The sequence below is a fragment of the Sesamum indicum genome, linkage group LG8 (genome assembly GCF_026168435.1).
Source record: "Sesamum indicum cultivar Baizhima isolate 11 linkage group LG8, ASM2616843v1, whole genome shotgun sequence".
Taxonomy (NCBI): Eukaryota; Viridiplantae; Streptophyta; class Magnoliopsida; order Lamiales; family Pedaliaceae; genus Sesamum; species Sesamum indicum.
The window spans coordinates 4171054-4189535 of NC_142664.1; the positions used below are offsets into that span (position 1 = coordinate 4171054).

Sequence of the window (18482 nt, forward strand, 5' to 3'; positions counted from 1 at the left end):
TTTACTTACACGTTCAAGGAATTTAATCAAATTAAATACAATTTATTCTTTTCGATATCAAGAGAAAAAAAAATTATATATATATATATATATTTATATATTTACTACGATTGATATTGAACTTTAGGATATGAAACTAATGATATGGCCTGTTTTGGGAGAATGACACAAATTTTGTACGCGATAAGTGTTTTAACTTTTTCAACAAAATAAATCCCGTATATATTATATGTTATAACTTTTTATAGAATATTGCATACTCATATAATTACTTAAATTTAATTCTCTTATAAATTAAAATAAGAATATAGAATAATTTGTACTTTATATATATATATATATATATATAACTAGCACAACTTTGGTGGGTAAGGTTCTAAATTTAAGTCCGACCCATATTCGATCCATTGTAATCGCTAATCACATCAGTAAATGAAATTATATTATATTGACGTAGCACGACTCATACTTCTTGATATTTTTAAATTTGATCCATACATATAGAGAAAATATATTAAAAATAAAATAAAACCCACAAGGAAACAACCATATCTAAGAAGGATAAGATGAGTTTAGATATGGCTAATACCATAAATTCTTTTAGAATCCAAGAATTGAATTTTTCATTTCAAATATTATTACATATTCTAATTAATTTATTTATGGGTTAAATATATTTTGCATCCCTCCACTATGAATAAAGTGTATTTACACCCCTAAACTATAAAATGTAATAAAATAGTCTAGCATGATATACATTAATTTTTTTGTGATTAAAATACCCTTAATTATTTACACCCCTAAAGTATCTCTATTACTATCATTCTCCTAAATATAATTCAATTATTATAAAATATTTATTTAAAACAAATACCACACAAAATTTATAATTTTTATATTGTGTATAGAATCTGTATCAAGTCCATAAATTTATATTTCTTATAGTTTCTACACAATTGGTAAGAAATTTACATATTTTTTGCCTATGTTGTTATTATATTGAACTTCTTTTACAAAAATAAATTATCAATGTAAATTTAAAATATTACATCGACCATATATAAACTGAAAAATATATACATAATATTCTATATTTTTTTAAGTGATACATATTTATTATGTGGACATGTAATCAAAAAAAAAATTATAAGTTATATAACATATATACTTTTTCTATGATATTATATGTATTATGTATTGACACATATTTACATGTACTTTAACATAATTTATTTCTTTGTAAAATATATTTGCATATATTGAGCTTATAAATATTTTTTGTGATTCATAATTTATAAAAAATTAAAAATTAAAAATATTATTTTTAAAATAAAATATGAGAAAATTTTTGAATCACTAAAAATAGTTTGGGGGAGATATTTTAATAAAATATATTTTAGAAAGTAGAATAAAAAAGTATAGGGGGTAAGTGAGAAGGATATTTTAATCTTATCAATGTCAAATTATTTTGGCAAGGGTGTTTTTGTTACCTTTGATACTTTAATAGTGTAAATGAGACAAAATGCATCATTTAAGAATACAAAATGTATTTAATCCTGTATTTATATATACACATCATGCATACAAATCATTTCAAGAAAAATGAAATAGATGATATAACAGGTGGCATGCAGTATGCACATGTTACACAATATAAAAATTATAGACGTCGGAATATTAGATAGTTCGTATCATATTCTACAAGTCTGTATAAAAGAATTTGACACGATGGTAGATGTGCCTAAATATAAATACGAGTATATTGGCCCGTTTTAGCTGGGGCTAGATTTAGGATAGTCTAAAATGATATATTTTTTGTTTTCTCGAAGAAACATCCCAATAATTTGAATTTCAAATTTTTTCTTTTAGAGATCTTGAATTCAAATTTTGGGTACATTCTTATTACAAAATTTGAATCAATCATAATTACATAACTTTGTACAAAATAAACAAATTCTAATCCAAGAACAAAGAAAATATATAAAACCAAACAAGGAAACAAAATCAGATTTCAAATTCATTATTACCATCATACACTTAAACTAGATTTGAGACGACAAGAAATGGGCAAAACCTAACTCCCTTTTCATGCATCCATCTACTTTTATTCTCCTTACAACCTTTTATATATGTAACTGCAAGAATCTCCAAAATGATACATCTAATCAGTATGCAGAAATCTGTTTTGCACTTTGAACCGTCAGCAAAAGCAATAACCCATCCTCATCAATGTGTACATACCCATAACCCCCAATATCCTTACTTCTCATTCTTGATCACTATCATCAATCTTCCCCCATATATATATATCCAACTACACACACAAATTCAGACAACATCAGAGAAACAATAACATAGGTACTGATATATAACATAATTAGTTGGTCCAATATGTGGGGAAAAATTTTGGGTATGAGTTTGGTTCTTGCAGCCCTTTTGGTGGCTTGTACCGAGGGGAGGGCGGTCCGAGGTGGTTTTGTGGGTACGAGGGGCAGCCAGTTTGTCGTCAACGGGAGGCCTTTCTACTTCAATGGCTTCAATTCTTACTGGCTAATGTACATGGCATCGGACCCATCGACTAGGGTTAAGGTGTCTGATACGTTTGCGCAAGCTGCCAAGTATGGAATGAATGTTGCGAGGACGTGGGCTTTTAGCGACGGTGGCTATAGGGCTCTCCAGACGGCTCCTGGCTCATATAATGAGGATATGTTCAAGGTACGAAGTGGCCATAGGCTGCATTAGGTCGTAGGTCAACAAACTTATCGTACATACATGATGTGATTGTTTTCGATCTTAACGTTTTAAAGTATTGTAAGAATATAACGGAATTTAAGCAGTTGTTGTATGTAATAAATTAATGATTTATGGTTGTTATGTTTTTCAGGGTTTGGATTTTGTGGTGTCCGAAGCAAAAAAATATGGGATTTATCTAATTTTGAGTTTGGTGAACAACTGGGAAGGTTTTGGAGGGAAAAAACAATATGTGCAATGGGCGAGAGAGAGGGGACAATACTTGGACAACGAGGATGAGTTCTTCACAAATACTATTGTGAAAAACTACTACAAAAATCACATCAAGGTATGAAAATTTATGTTGTCATGGGGAAATCTCATGCCACCCATCGGCTGGTCATCAGAACATTATCCAGTATTTGTAATTGAACTTTGTTAAAAATTGTAAACGTGCTAGAGATCACAATTGACGAAAGGAAGAAAATAGCTTTAATTAAAAGGTAGGTAATTGATACATCCAAATATCTATGCATATTATCCAATAATTATAAATGTATGTTTAATAAAAGACTTAGATCTTTGAAAATATCAAAGGAATATGTTCTTTAATTTTAATTTTTTTAATTAATTTGACAATAAATTAAAATTGATGACGTGGAGTGGTGCAGGCTGTGCTGAATAGAGTCAATACAATAACTGGGGTAGCTTACAAAGACGATCCCACCATATTTGCATGGGAGCTCATGAACGAACCTCGTTGCCAATCTGACCTCTCTGGAAAACCTATTCAGGTTACCTCTCTCTCTCTCTCTCTCTCTCTCTCTCTCTCTCTCTCTCTCTCTCTCTCAATATATATATATATATATGCACACAAAGAATTGATGCTGCTTTATCTCACATATGAGGAGTTTCAATTGCTTATAAATCCCGATGTCTCTTTCCATAGCGGACTATTTTTTTAGAACAGAATCGTGAGATTCATTCAAAACTATAATAATTAAATTATCAACATATTGTTGGTGATCAATCTTAGGATTGGGTGGCGGAAATGTCAGCATACCTGAAATCGATGGACAAGAACCATCTCCTAGAAATCGGGATGGAAGGGTTCTATGGGGAGTCAATGCCCGAAAAGAAACAAAATAATCCTGGTTATGAAGTTGGGACTGATTTCATTGCCAATAATCGTATTCCTCAAATCGACTTCACCACAATTCATCTCTACCCTGATCAATGGTACATACATACATACTCTAATCTACATCGCATGCATATGTATGATTTTATTTATTTTTTATGTATACGTATAATTACCTTTTCTTGCATATGTCAAATACGTAGAAACTAAAGAAAGTCCAAATTGTTAGTTTCATTCAACATCTTTATAGTAATGGATTGTGTGTCCGTAATTTGCATGTGTTTTCAGTAACGTAGGAAAATCGAATATATACACTTTTATAATTGAAAAGTGTTCTCTAACAAATTCAGTATGAATTAACCAACATATATATGTTCCGTCGTTTCAACATTGCCATGCTTTTCTTATTTATCTAATTATCATATTTCATTTTATAATTATTTTGCGCTTTATCATGATTAAAATAAATCCATAAAATGGTATAAATCCTAATAGTAAATTTACAAAAAGAAATAATTAGCTCAGTATTTTATTTTATACTTACCATGATTACTAGTGTACGTATACAAGGGAAAATTACGTTTATTTGTCCTATATGTCAACGTTCTTTTAATTAATTCTATTTATTATGATTTTTTCATATTGCATCCTATAAATTGAAAATTTTCTTAATTTAGTGTATTTTCTGACAGGAATTTTTCAGTTTATGGAATGCGATGTGACAATAAATTAACAAATGTGACTAAATTAAAAAAGACCCTAACATATGGGACTAAAAATACAATTTTTCTCTATATATAATTAATACGTACCTAAAAAATTAATAAGTATAAATATACGGTTGTGTATGTACAGATCCAAATTTTTAATTACGTGATATTTATATATATCAATTTGTTTAACATATCCAATTATTTAAATCCATAATGTAATATGCATGTCTACACTATTGTATACGTATATTAAATACATCTAAAAATATTAACACAACATTTAAAATTTTTTATTATTTTTTAAAGATATTTATATAAAATCAATAAATATTAATGGGTTGTGCATGTTTTAGGGTCCCTGGTTCAGACGACGAGGCTCAAGGTGCATTTGTCGAGAAATGGATTCAAACACACATAAACGATTCCAACTCGATCCTCAAAAAGCCACTGGTGGTGAGTGAGTTCGGAAAGTCTTCAAGGTCGTCGGGCTACACAGTCAAGGCCCGGGATAGGTACTTCGGGCTGATATTCAACAGGGTGTATGGGTGCGCAAGGAGGCGGGGCCCGTGCGGAGGTGCACTCTTCTGGCAAGTGATGGCCGAGGGGATGGAGAATTGGAGCGATGGTTATGAAGTCGTGTTGGAGCAAAGTCCGACTACTGTTGGTGTCATCAATCAGCAATCTCGTCGCATTTCTTCTCTCAACCAATAATTAATTAAATTCCATTGGAAAAATCAAATGCTATTGGCATTATTATTTAGTTGGCTAATAATTTATGTAATGGGCTTTTAGAAATAATAAATTAATTCAGTGTAATGGCAATGTTGCAGTAATAATGAATTAATTCAGTGTAATGCTATTATTTTTATATTTTAAATTGGGTTCAAGGATTCAAATAAGTGCAAATGTGGTTTAGGGGTAGCAATTTTGCTCATGTTCAATTTTAAGAGTTAATTGCAATAATAGTTTCAAGCTATAGGGTCATTTACACGTTTCCTCCCATATTTTTGAAAATAGTTAATTTTAATCTCATACTTTTGTATTTTTGTACAATATTATTCCATCTTTAATTATTTGACCGAAATGGCACGTGATGTTAGTGTTGTGGCTATCTGCCCGTAATTTGATGTTATATACCCATTTGCAGCTAATACCCTTCTTACTTGTCGGAATTGCAGTCAACTTCCAAGTGTTTCTTCTCTAAGGCAAGAATCTTAGTCTTCATGGCTTCTCTCCATTCTAAGTGCTCAACAACCTCTTCAAAAAACTTGGGCTCCTGCAAAACTGACAAAGAAACCACAAAAAACATATATGCAGTGTTGTTGGAGAGGAATAAGGAAGGATTATGAAGATAACTCATGAAATCAGTGAACTAAGCAAGTTTGCGAGTGGTCCTGTTTGACCCCCTAAGAGGTAGAGAACAAGCAAGATTGAAACAAGAGGCAGGATCAGCATTTTAAGAGAGACCAAAAAGAGGCTGAGGGGAGTGATCTGAGTGTGCAGGAACTATAGGGAGAGGACAACTGGGAGGAGGAGAATAATTAACTGCATAAGGAAAAATGTCCTCATGAAATATGACATCTCTGGATGTAAAAGTGGTATGAGTATCCAAATCATACTTCTAGACCCTTTTATTCATGGCATACCCAAGAAATGAACAACGTGTGTGCTCTTTTATGGAATTTGGACTTATGGGAATCAAGGTCAAAGGCAAAGCAAAGGCATCCTAAAGTCCTCAAATGATCATATGAAGGTGGGATGCCAAACAATACTTGGAAAAGGACAAGCCAGTTTAGTGTTTGTGTTGGGATTCTATTGATTAGGAAAGTTGCAATAAGAATAGAATTGCCGCAAAACTTAATGGGAAGGGATTCTTGAAACATGAGAGCCCTAGCAACATTTAGAAGGTGTCTATGTTTTCTCTCCATTCTTCCACTTTCCTGTGGAGTATAATTGTAGGAAGTTTGGTGTGTGATAACACAAATATTGACAATCTTTGTTTAATGTCAAACCTTAGAACTTTGATCCTTACACCAAACTGAGTATGTACCATATTACAGAAGATAGAATGAAATGGACTTGAGACTTATGTTTTATAAGATAAGTTGTGATCATCAAGATTAGTCAAAATGTAGTTACAACCTGAAATCGTTTGCATTTTATATAGACCCCAAATATCCAAGCGTACAAGGTCAAAAAGAGGCGACGAATGAAAATCACTCAAAGGAAAAGGACTTCTAGATTGTTTAGCCAAAGGAAATATGTAACAAACCAAGTCTAGGGAATTATCAAAAAGCTTATAATCATAAATATGTTTTATTCAAAGGTATGACCTTACCTCTTATGCCATATAGAATTATTACAGTAAACTGATGTAGAACATGAAACATCAGCGATAGGTACAATGGAATCAGTAGGAGTTCTATTAGGGGTGTGCATTTTGGCGAATCGAATCAAACCGAACTGAATTTTTGGTTAACCGAAAAATCAATTTGGCGGTTTTAGAAATCGAAACCAAATCGAAAAGGTTCGGTTCGGTACCATTTTTTTTTAACACTCAAGAACTAATCAAAAGTACCTCTAATCTTGAAGCTACAAGCCTACAAACTGATTATATTCCCAATTTCACTTGGTTTTGCAAGGTCAAGCACACAATCAAACAAACAAAAAAAAAAAAATTATTAGGCATTTCATCAAACACCTTTAAAGCAAAACTTGTAAGTCAAGTTTTTTTGAATTTCTTTTTCTTTGTAAGAGAGCAAAATTACCTGATGGAGAAGACTGGTGGAGAGAGTGGCTCCTGCCGTCGGCTGGAGAGTGGAGAGAGTGGGGAGACTGCACCGGAGAAGGAGAACAGAGTATGTTGTCTTGTTTTGCCATTTTCTCTTTTCTCTTTTTTGTGTTTTCACGATTCTTTCTTTTCTATTCTCTATCTTTATTTTATATTTTAATAATATAATATTAATATATAAATATAATATAATATATAATAATATATTTTAATATAATATAAAAAAAATAATTTGTTGGTTATGTTCGGTCACCGAACGGTGACAAAAAAAACCGAACCGAAAAACTGATATAGTGTTTGGTTTTGATTCGGATGGGCCAAAATATGCACTATGTTTGGCCTGCTTTATTTTGGCAGTTTTGAGTGTATTTTGCAATGTTTTAAAAAAGTACTTTTATTATTTTTTGGTCTAGAAAATACAACAATAATTGTAGGCACTCATTGGCAAGTCGTCTTCTTCACCTCGCTTTTCACCTGCGTTCTCTCTCAATTTTTTCTTCTTCTTCTGGCACAATTCCAATGACCCACCGATCGGGACCTATACCATTCGACTCCTCTCAACATGGAGAACATTTGGATCCAATTGGATTCCATTTTTATCAACATTGCTAGAAGCCCCTAAAATCTCCTCCGCCGCGATTTCAGCTTTGATTCAGCACCGTTTGAATGCCGACTGCCGTTGAACTACCACCAATAGTTTGCTCATCCTCAGAAGAGTCCAATAGACCCTCATCCATCCATTTTCATCAACCATATGGGTAGATTTCTTAACATTCCATTCTTCTTTTTTGTTCCCGTCGGCAAGTTTCAAGTCAACCCGGCAGATTTGACTAAGAAGTGGTTTGTTTCGCTTGTTTCTCGTAGAATGGCGATTGATGCTCCTCCACCCAACGACTAATGTGTTCAATTATGATTTGCCAACGATCTCAAAAGGTGGTTGGATTAAACTTGTATTTTGCTGAATTTTCCTCACTTTTTATGTAATATTTTAGAATTGAAGTTTGTGGTATTGAATAACTTTTTCAGTAAATTTACGTATGATTTGTACTCTTCTGAGACGTTTTTCGGATATGAATTTACTTTTTCTGCTCTATTGAGTCTCACTTGGATGTTGATATTTTGAAAAAAATCACTATTTCACCCGTGAAGTGTACTATGCTCCTCTCTCTATATAATATGTTACAACTCTGTCTCAAATTTGCACTTTCATTCTTTGCTTATTGGTAAACATTGTAAGAATAGTCTGTTGAGCTTATCCTGCCAGAAGTAAAGTAGTGCATTGCAGTTGTTTACACACTAGTTGATTAGAGGCTTTCATTATTGGTCGAGTTGTCTCATCCATCTAACATTTGACGTTACTATTTTTTTATTATTAAGATATGTATCTTACTTTCGCTCACAAATCGTGATCTTGAATGTCGTATTCTTCAAATTTTTAGATGAAAAATGTTTAATTGATTTTGCTTCCTGTTGACGTTTGTTGGACATGATAAATTACTTCGACTTATTAATTCGATATGAATTTTACGTACGTGTATGCTGGGTGGGAAGGAAGTGCGGCTGACGCCCGTATCTTAAACCATACTATATCACAGGACCCAACTTTTCATTTTCCTCCTAATGGTGAGTAAACACTTTAACATAATTCCATTATACACAATTCAAGGGTGAATAGTAGTCTTATAATATCAATTTTGATATTGATATATGAAGTACTGCAGGTAAGTATTATTTAATCGATGCTGGGTTTACAAATTACCAATATTTTCTTGCGCCTTGCCGAGGTACTTGATACCACCTAGCCGAGTAAAAAGGCTATGATCGCTGATATCGTACCCCACAGGACCTGTTTAACCATGCTCATTCTCATTTCCGCAATGTAATTGAGTGTTGCTTTGAAGTACTGAAAAAACAATTTTCAATATTGTAATGGGGGATGTCGAGCTACCTTCTTCAGCACCAAGTGGATTTAGTTATCGCTTGTACACTTAATAACTTCATTTGTAGGTTCAGTCATGATGACATCATTTTCAACGAACAAGAAGATGAAATTCCACCCGATATGGATGTGCTTTACCATAGAGGACATCCTATCGTGACTGAATTACAAGCACAACGCATATTACGCGACAACATAGCAATGTAGATGTGGGCATCTTATAATACAACCTGTACATTGGTAAACGTAAAGTACACACATTCGGATGTAATGTTAATGTACAACTTTTTACTAGCTTGTAACAAGTAAGGATTATGAGTCAAAATTGATTAGGGGAGTTACCAAAAACCATAGTATATTACCTTTAAATGTGTTCAACATATAATTTAGATGTTTGTATGATTTAAATTATAATATCAGATTTGTGTATACGTGTTTTACATTATATATTCTTAAATTAGTTATTGCAAACCTAAACATAAACCAAACCAACAACGTTCCTTACATGTTATTCTTGTTAACATTCTTTTACACAATAGTATTCGTATTTATTTTGCAGGCATGGCATATCGCAGATACTTGGAGCAAGCTCGCTTTCCACAAGAGGAGCATTGGACATCAAGCATTGAGCAGCGGTTAATGTGGATGATCGTTGATGAAAAAACTAGGGTCCCTACAAGAAATGATCATCGTGTGGAGGCACAGATGGCTCAATGGGTTTGTGGATTACGACAGCACTTTGGGTATCACAAGACACGGGATTAGGTCCGTCTGAAATTCTATGAATTAAAGGAGCGATTTCGTCAGTTCCACCAAATCACTCGGATACTAGGAATTTATTATGATATTGAAACATTTTGCATGGATTTTCCTAACAAGTTACGACCACATACAACACGGGTATGTCATGTTATCGCTTTAATTCAATCATTACAACCTCACAATTGTCATTTTTTCAATTAATATTTATTTTTCAATGATTGGTTGTCAATATGGACCTGTTGTAGATCTACCCGTTGGCCAGACGGTACTACCAGAACCCGGAGCCTCATTACCCCAGCATGCTCGAGATATGGGGCCCAATTAGACTGTTTCTTGGTCCATTAGTGTTACACAGTGACGGGGGGCATAGCCAGAGTAGACCGCATAGTTCTGTGAGAGGCGGGGAAGAAGCCCCATTATCATATCGGGGTCCACTGCACCAACGATCAAAACGCATACCCATATTGCCAGTTGGGATGTAGTTGGACAGGTCGCTCGTAGGGATGGTATTCCACGATTAGCACGCGGTATTTCATTAGCACCACGTCGAAGTCTAGATATGGGTTTGTGAGTTGATAAGATTGGATCATGGACAGATTACATTCGTCACTTTGGCTTGCAGTCCGACCTGGAGGTCATTCGCATAGTGAGGGAGACAGTACAGCAAGGTCACGGCGACCATATGAAATTCCACCACGGTGACGTGAAGGTCCTTGGGTATTAGTGGTGGTGTTGTAGAATATGCGAGCCAATCACTTGTTTTCATATATTAATTACAAAGTTAATAGGAACATGATTTTGTGCGTCTTTTATCATTCAATGACTGATGTGTCCTGCTTGTCATACTCTCATTGGACACAACTCCATATCAGTCCAAAATATATTTTTCAAGCCGTCGCAATATGTAGTTATAAATTATAATTAGTTAGTACTGCATTCTGTGGATTTTCAAAATTATTAAAAATGAAGGATGCATTGGAGGGTTGATTTACATGTTGAACATATAATATTTTCACCGATGAGGTTTGTGACGCCCCAAAGATTATAATATCTTATTGGGAGATTAATTGGTAAATTTCTATGAAACTTAGTTAATTGGTAAATAAATTACGGGCCATAATTAGAATATAATAAAATTTGAACGGATTAAATTGGAGTTCGTTATAATATTTGAAAGCAAATTATATTAATTAAGAAAATTAGGAAGAACGTAAAAGTAATTATTTAAAAAGATTTATTAAAAATAAAAAAAGAAAATGAGTGGTGGGCCATGGCATGTGCTGCCACCGCCTCACCAACCATTAAATATATATATGTATGTTAATTGCACACACACATGCATAATTACACACACAACACATATTCTAAATTTCAATTTCCTCTCTCAGCCGAACAAGAAAACAGAGGTATGAAATTATAATTATAATTTTATCTAATTTATATAATTATATTATTTAATTGGTTCGTTTATTAAATGTTGATTATATTGAGCGATGTACTATTTAATCGGAGTATTTTATAATTTTGGCTATTTAAATTAGTGTCGAGTTAAATATCACAATTGCTATAAAAATGATATAGTTGGGTAATTAAAATATTAGATTTGTTAGATTTAATCATTACTATAGGTAATTTACACAATTCCATCGGAATGATTAACGAAATATGTAATTCTATGTATTGTTGCTTAATTAGATAATACTAATTATTTACTTACCTCAACCTTACAACGTTTCTTTCTACTCAATCGCTAATTGTCAGTCCTTTCACCTCACCTCCGTATCCTATAATGAGTTATACCACATACAATTAATATATCGAGAATATCGTAATTTCTTTTAAATATAATACTAAATCTTATTCGTACGATTTCCAATAATTCTTTAATATTCCACTTCTATCGAAGTACAAATCTTTGTTTTTCCTCTTTAATAACATAATATTTCTTAAATATAATTTTCAAATCATTTCTATGAATTTTCTACCAATTTATCGAAGGATGGCAGCTTTGAATCGAGTTTTATCTAAGTCAGCTGAGCGAGGTTTGCCATTCTTTAATGTGTTAAATCAAAATTAAGATTTTCAGTGGAATGATCGATTTCAGCAAGCTTTTGACGAGCTCAAAGGTTATCTCCATTCCCTTCCACCTTAGTTTCTCCCAAACAGGGGGAAACTTTATATTTATATTTGTCAGTATGTGAGGAGGCAATTAGTGTTGTGCTTGTGCAACAAGATGGAAATACACAAACAAAGGCCAGTGTACTATGTAAGTAAAGCGCTACACGGAGCCGGACAAAAATAGACTAGTGCAGTGAAACTGGTCTTGGCTCGAGTCCATGTAGCTCGGAAGTTGAGGCCTTACTTTTTGTGTTCTTACTGATCAACCACTTAGACAAATTTTGTCTAAGCCTGAGGCTTTAGGTCAGATGACCAACTGGGCAATAGAACTAGGAGAACACGATATATCATTCCAGCCTAGAACTGCAATCAAAGCTAAAGCTCTGGCAGACTTCATTCCAGAAGAAGTTAGTTTACAAAGCGAAGCACAGCATGATGAAAATGCAATGCAGGTAGATGGAACTGATATTACTCAGTCTGTCGAAAATCAAGAGAATTCTAGGTTGGTTCTCTATGTAGATGGAGCTTCAAATAAAGAGGGCAGTAGGGCAGATCTAGTTCTCACTAGTCCAGAAATTCAAAAGGTGAGTATGAGGCAAAAGAGGAGATGATGAAAGCATATTTATCTGATGTTCGGACTTTAGTTTGAACTCTTCAGTCTTTTCAAATTGAAAGGATACCACGATCTCAGAATAAACAGGCAGATATTTTATCAAAATTAGCCTCATCTTTCTTTTCTCATTTGGGATGATTTGACTCTTCTTTACATCCAATGCAGTCTACCTACGTAGCGGTACACTGATTACAATACAAAATCTCTACTTTGACCTCGAATAGGTCTTCGGCTTGAATACGGGCCATTCGTATGACCTCTGCCGAAGGCAAGGAGTGTTTGGCCAAAAGACGGCGTTGGATCGACTCAACAGAATCCCCCCTATTACCTCATCCGGTTCATACGGATAGGGGACCACTGGGGGGGTCCGATTCGATGGACCAGCTTCCTCCACCCCGGGAGGTCAGATCGAAGCCATAAGGAGTTACTTTTTTTATAGTACCCCTTTACACTCACAGGCTAGATAGAGGCAGGAAGCCTGCCCTTTCATACTTCGATACAACTCTAAGTAATATAGCAACGATAAATTGGTAGAAAATTCATAGAAATGATTTGAAAATTATATTTAAGAAATATTATGTTATTAAAGAGGAAAAACGAAGATTTGTAGTTCGATAGAAGTGGAATATTAAAGAATTATTGAAAATCGTACGAATAAGATTTAGTATTATATTTAAAAGAAATTACGATATTCTCGATATATTAATTGTATGTGGTATAACTCATTATAGGATACGGAGGTGAGGTGAAAGGACTAACAATTAGCGATTGAGTAGAAAGAAGCATTGTAAGGTTGAGGTAAGTAAATAATTAGTATTATCTATATATCTTCCCTTTATTTGTGATATTACTGTCATATAAATATGGGATTCATGCTGACGTTGGTTTATCTAAAAATATATGAGCGGTGAATGATTTAATTTGATTGACGATATTGTGTACGTGGAATGCGAAGACACGTTGAAATATCATGTTTGTTGTATGTTGTGTTGTGGGTGTCTGAAAATGAGAATATGTTGATATATTGTTTTACATTACTAGTTGCTTACAAGAATGGTGATGTGGAAATGAGGGAGTGGTGGAAATTGAATATAATTGTGGTGTGAATACCCCTTGATGTGTTGAAAGCCTATAGGCGAAAATATGATATGAAAAGAGCTATGTGTGAAAAGAAAGTGCTATGTGCGAAAAGAAAGTGCTATATGCGAAAAGAAAATGCTATGTGCGAAATGAAAATGCTATGTGCGAAATGAGATTGATGAGCCAACTATCAAGGGGATTCACTTGAACTTATATAACAGTGAGATTGAGTGATAGGAAAAACACAATATCACCTTCTGGTAAGCAAACTAGGAAAAGGGAAGTTTAATGTGATTATCTTATTGCGAGATAGCTATGTGGTGTAATAAAGATGATTATGTGGAAGCAAATTGACTATATATTCTATGCATCTTGCCTATTTATCTTGTTTGAGGTTATATGTGGTATACATATATAGATAGGGCTGGTTATTTGCTTACTGAGTGGCAGGCTCATCCCCTGCTGACATTTTCTTTCAGGAATAGACTTTGAGGTGTCTGACTGTTGAAGAATAGGTCACACGCTATACTCAGGCAGGTCGGACAGTATGCAGTTTTCTCCTCTTTGTCAGTTAGAGTACAAACTATATTTTGTTTGTACAGAGAGAATATAAGTGTACGGATTACTTGTGACAAATCACCTTGTGGTGTGTGATATGTATATATATATAATGTTGTGGGTTGATAATACGTACTATGACGTGTTGGGATTACGTATGCAAATTGATTAGATGATTATGTGCAAATATATATGTATAAACACAGGGATTACTATAAGTATGATGTTTAGCGTAGATATAGCCCTTGTAGCGAAGAGGGTGCTACAAGGTTTGTATTTAATTCTTAAATACAAATATATTTTATTTTAACCACTTAATATTTTGTATGTAATATTTTTCTACATCATTGGAATGATTAGAAAATTTAAAAAATACAAAATAATATATCAATTCTATGCGGTTAATTCAAATATTACATTATTTAAATAATGTATTTAAATTTATCAGCTCGAATAGAACATCTAACAAAAATATTGTTAATCCATTACTAGAGTGCAATTAATTATTTATAAAAGTATATTTATATAAATTATATTTTTCCTCTTTCATACATGTATAATTAGAAGTTACTATTTATTTTTATTCCACTTACAACTAAATAAATTACATACATATTCATACATATATAGAAATATATATAAAAAATACATAATTTGACAATGACCAGTACTTTTCGTCTCCCACTAACCAACATCAAGTAGACCATACTTATTTTATTTTATCTCCAAAAACAAATCCAAACATACACATTATCTCTAATTTATACTTATTTATCTTTGTTTTTCTCTCTCTATCTCTACAAAACACACCAAAATAAGTTAAAAATAAAACCAAACATAGTGTGAATTTTTTGGTTCAATTTTCAATTCGTACCGAAAATTCGGTTCGGTTAGATTCCGATCGACTGGTTTAACCGAACTTTGCACACCACTAAGTTCTATAATCATATGGCCTAAGAATATAAAGTTTTTTTAACATGGACCCCAAAACCAATGTATCCTTAGTAGCCATGTCCTACAAAATGTAATGTTCTTGAGAGAGAAAATATGTATGAACTATCTTTGCACAGCTGACTAACAGGCAATAAGTTTACTGAAAAATTAGGAATGTATAAAACTGAGTTTAGTGTGATATTGTTGGATAATTGTGCAGTGCCAACGTACATAACCATTTTCTTTTAACCATCAAGTAGGTGATGAAACTGAGGATGTGAGGATTTAAAGTATGACTGGTAAAGAGAAATATTCGCAAAAATGTGATTTTTGGCTCCAGTGTCGATAACCCAATAACTCAAATCAATCGCAGTAAGGTTGGAGATATCACTTGCAAACTCATCATCACGACGTATAAAGCTTGCAAAATTTGTAATAGGATCTGAAGGTATGTTTCTATGTCTTACAAGTTTTAGCAGTTCTGAAGCTAAATCTGCAACATCACTTTGGTTGCCAACAAGTGTACCTTGAACAACCACTGTATCTCCAGCAATCTCATCCACTTTAGATACAAAACTCTTACTACTTAATCCTTTCTTCTTTTTATCATTCAACATCTTGTACCAATCTGGTACACCATGGAGTTGGAAGCAAGACTCTCGCGAAAGACCTGTTTTGTGACTATCGGCACATATCAAAGTTTTCTTAACCACATAAGGTTTCTTCTTCTGTATGTATCTACCAATAGCCTCTGTCCTATTTTCTTTCAAGGCAAGCTGATAAGCAGCATGATTAGTAGAGTCGGTAAGGTGAATATGAACAAACCTCTATTTCTCCAGAGCAAAGATCATCGAATATGCCTTCTCAATATCTTGCAACTTATCCATCATCAACACTTAACTTCGCTCACTATCAAAGCTCTCATGAAACCCCATGAGAAATTGCATCAATTGAGTTGATGCATTTAGATCTATAATGGCCTTGTTAATTCCACACGTGCAGCCGCCACAGATACAGTTTGGCGTAGGCGCCAAACATGTAATTTCATTCTGTAATTTCTTTACCTTTGTCGGATAGGCTGTAAGAAGACAAGTCTCCTTGTTATATAGAATGAAAGGACAAGTGGATCGGTCTAGGAATGTGCTAGCAGAAGCAAGGGACGAAAATAATAAAATAGAGTAAAAAAAATAAACATAAATCGTTTGAACCAAGGGATGTACCCTTGTTGTTCCTGAGCGTTCGATGTAGTATTAACACGAGAATACAATAATTCATACGAGGCTATAGTTATAAAAGCAAGATGAGAGGTATAAATTTAAAAACGAGAATACCTCTTGAAAGATTCAATTTTCCAACCGGCCAATAGCATTGAATTGTTCACCCAAGATCCAACGCAGGAATCATCTAAAGATAATCCACACCACATCGGGACGATCGAGGTCTTGATCCCTTTACTAGAAGAGATTAAAGCCAAATCTCACCAAATGAGAGAGGGGGGGTGGGGCGGCCAAAAAGTGAGGGAAAGGGAAAGATTTCTTTGTATGTTATGCATTGTGTTATTATTTCCCAAACAATTATACACAATGCATATATATATATACCTTGTGTAGATGAGTAGGAATGTATCTAGATACATTCCATTCACATATAAGGTAACATTTCCATCTATATGGTATGATCCAATCATGCCCTATAGAGAGGTTCTAATTATGACCAAGTATGTACTTTTTCGAAAATATAATTTTTTGGTCAACTCTCCTTCCATCAATTTGTTAGTGGGCTGAATTTATATAAAATAAATTCAAGGCCTAAAGAATTTTATTAAATCTAATTTAATAAAATCTCAACTAATTAAGCCCAAAAGGTATTTAACCCATTTAAATACACAAACCCAAAATATCTCTTGTTAATTAATAAATTCAATTCATTACTTAGACAAATCTAATTAAATTAATCCAATTAATTTAACCTTACACTATCTATCTAATGGACCGCATTGTGTGAGTAATCCAATTACTTACACCTTATGAAATTAATTCCAAATTAATTTCTTGATCTTTCTCGGTGATTTGTGTGTGACTCTTTAGGTTCATCTTTCAGCAAAGTTTGGATTAGTGTCCAACACTTTCGATTCATTATATCCAATTTAACTGATCAACCCTTGATCAAGAAAGCTCGCTACCATGGGTAGCCGTCTAGCAATGGTCCGTGGCACTAGAGACTAGGTGAATGTTTGTGTGAACATTTAGGCTCCTGAGTCCATACGGGTATGATCCTTCCGTCTACCTTCTCCCAGCCTTAATATAGGGCATGAAATTTGGTGTCAATTTCCATCCTAGACTAGACGTCTATGCTTTAATACTTGAGACCGTGTCACGCTTAATTGTTCAGCATGGGAACCCATTTTTTCTATTCGGTTAACTATTTGGCCACAGGTTCACAAAGCATGAACGCGTCTCCAAGTACATAGGAGATACCTCTATCATATACTAACCGAGGACGGATCCTTTTCTTGAAACTCACTGTCCTTGCTACATACTTCGACTGCACTGACAAGGTTTATGATGATCATGTCTACGACATAATCACCTCTCACACAAATCTAAGATACAGTCATCGTATATACTTGACTGCCATGATTCCTCAAATCTGAGAATTATACCTGTACTATCAGATTTGGATACTCAAGTCATACCCACCAAACCTCCAAGGCTTGCATATGATGATCCTCACTAGTCAGTTCAGTCAGTTAACCACTTTTTCAACTAACCCACTGAAATTGCATAAACGTCCAACGTCTTTCGCCGATGAAACACGACATGCATCCAATGAATGCAATACTCAATGCAAGTCACAATAAGATTCTAGATGCCCAATCTTGATGTCCTTGACTTGGAACATTTTTAGACCAACTCTCAAAAGTTGGTTTTATAGCCGCCATCCAATGTGTAGCCCAGTTACATGGGTTATCTAATAGATCTGTGGGCATCTATTATGACATTAAAGAAGTGTTTAACGTAATTGGTAAGCACAATAGACACATGTACTAAAGACGAATACTCATCATATTATCGTGACAATATTACTTAAATAAATATTGCTAG

The 18482-nt window shown here is 33.7% G+C and overlaps 1 protein-coding gene across 1 annotated transcript; it reads left to right on the top strand.

The window, feature by feature from the left end:
* Positions 1 to 2158: 2158 nt before the first annotated feature.
* Positions 2159 to 5461, top strand: LOC105167719 (putative mannan endo-1,4-beta-mannosidase 9). Its single transcript, XM_088884320.1, has 5 exons — positions 2159 to 2715; positions 2885 to 3079; positions 3402 to 3524; positions 3767 to 3969; positions 4938 to 5461. Exons 1-5 carry the CDS (start codon positions 2392 to 2394, stop codon positions 5293 to 5295), a joined length of 1203 nt encoding a protein of 400 aa, XP_088740446.1. The 5' UTR covers positions 2159 to 2391; the 3' UTR covers positions 5296 to 5461.
* Positions 5462 to 18482: the final 13021 nt, after the last annotated feature.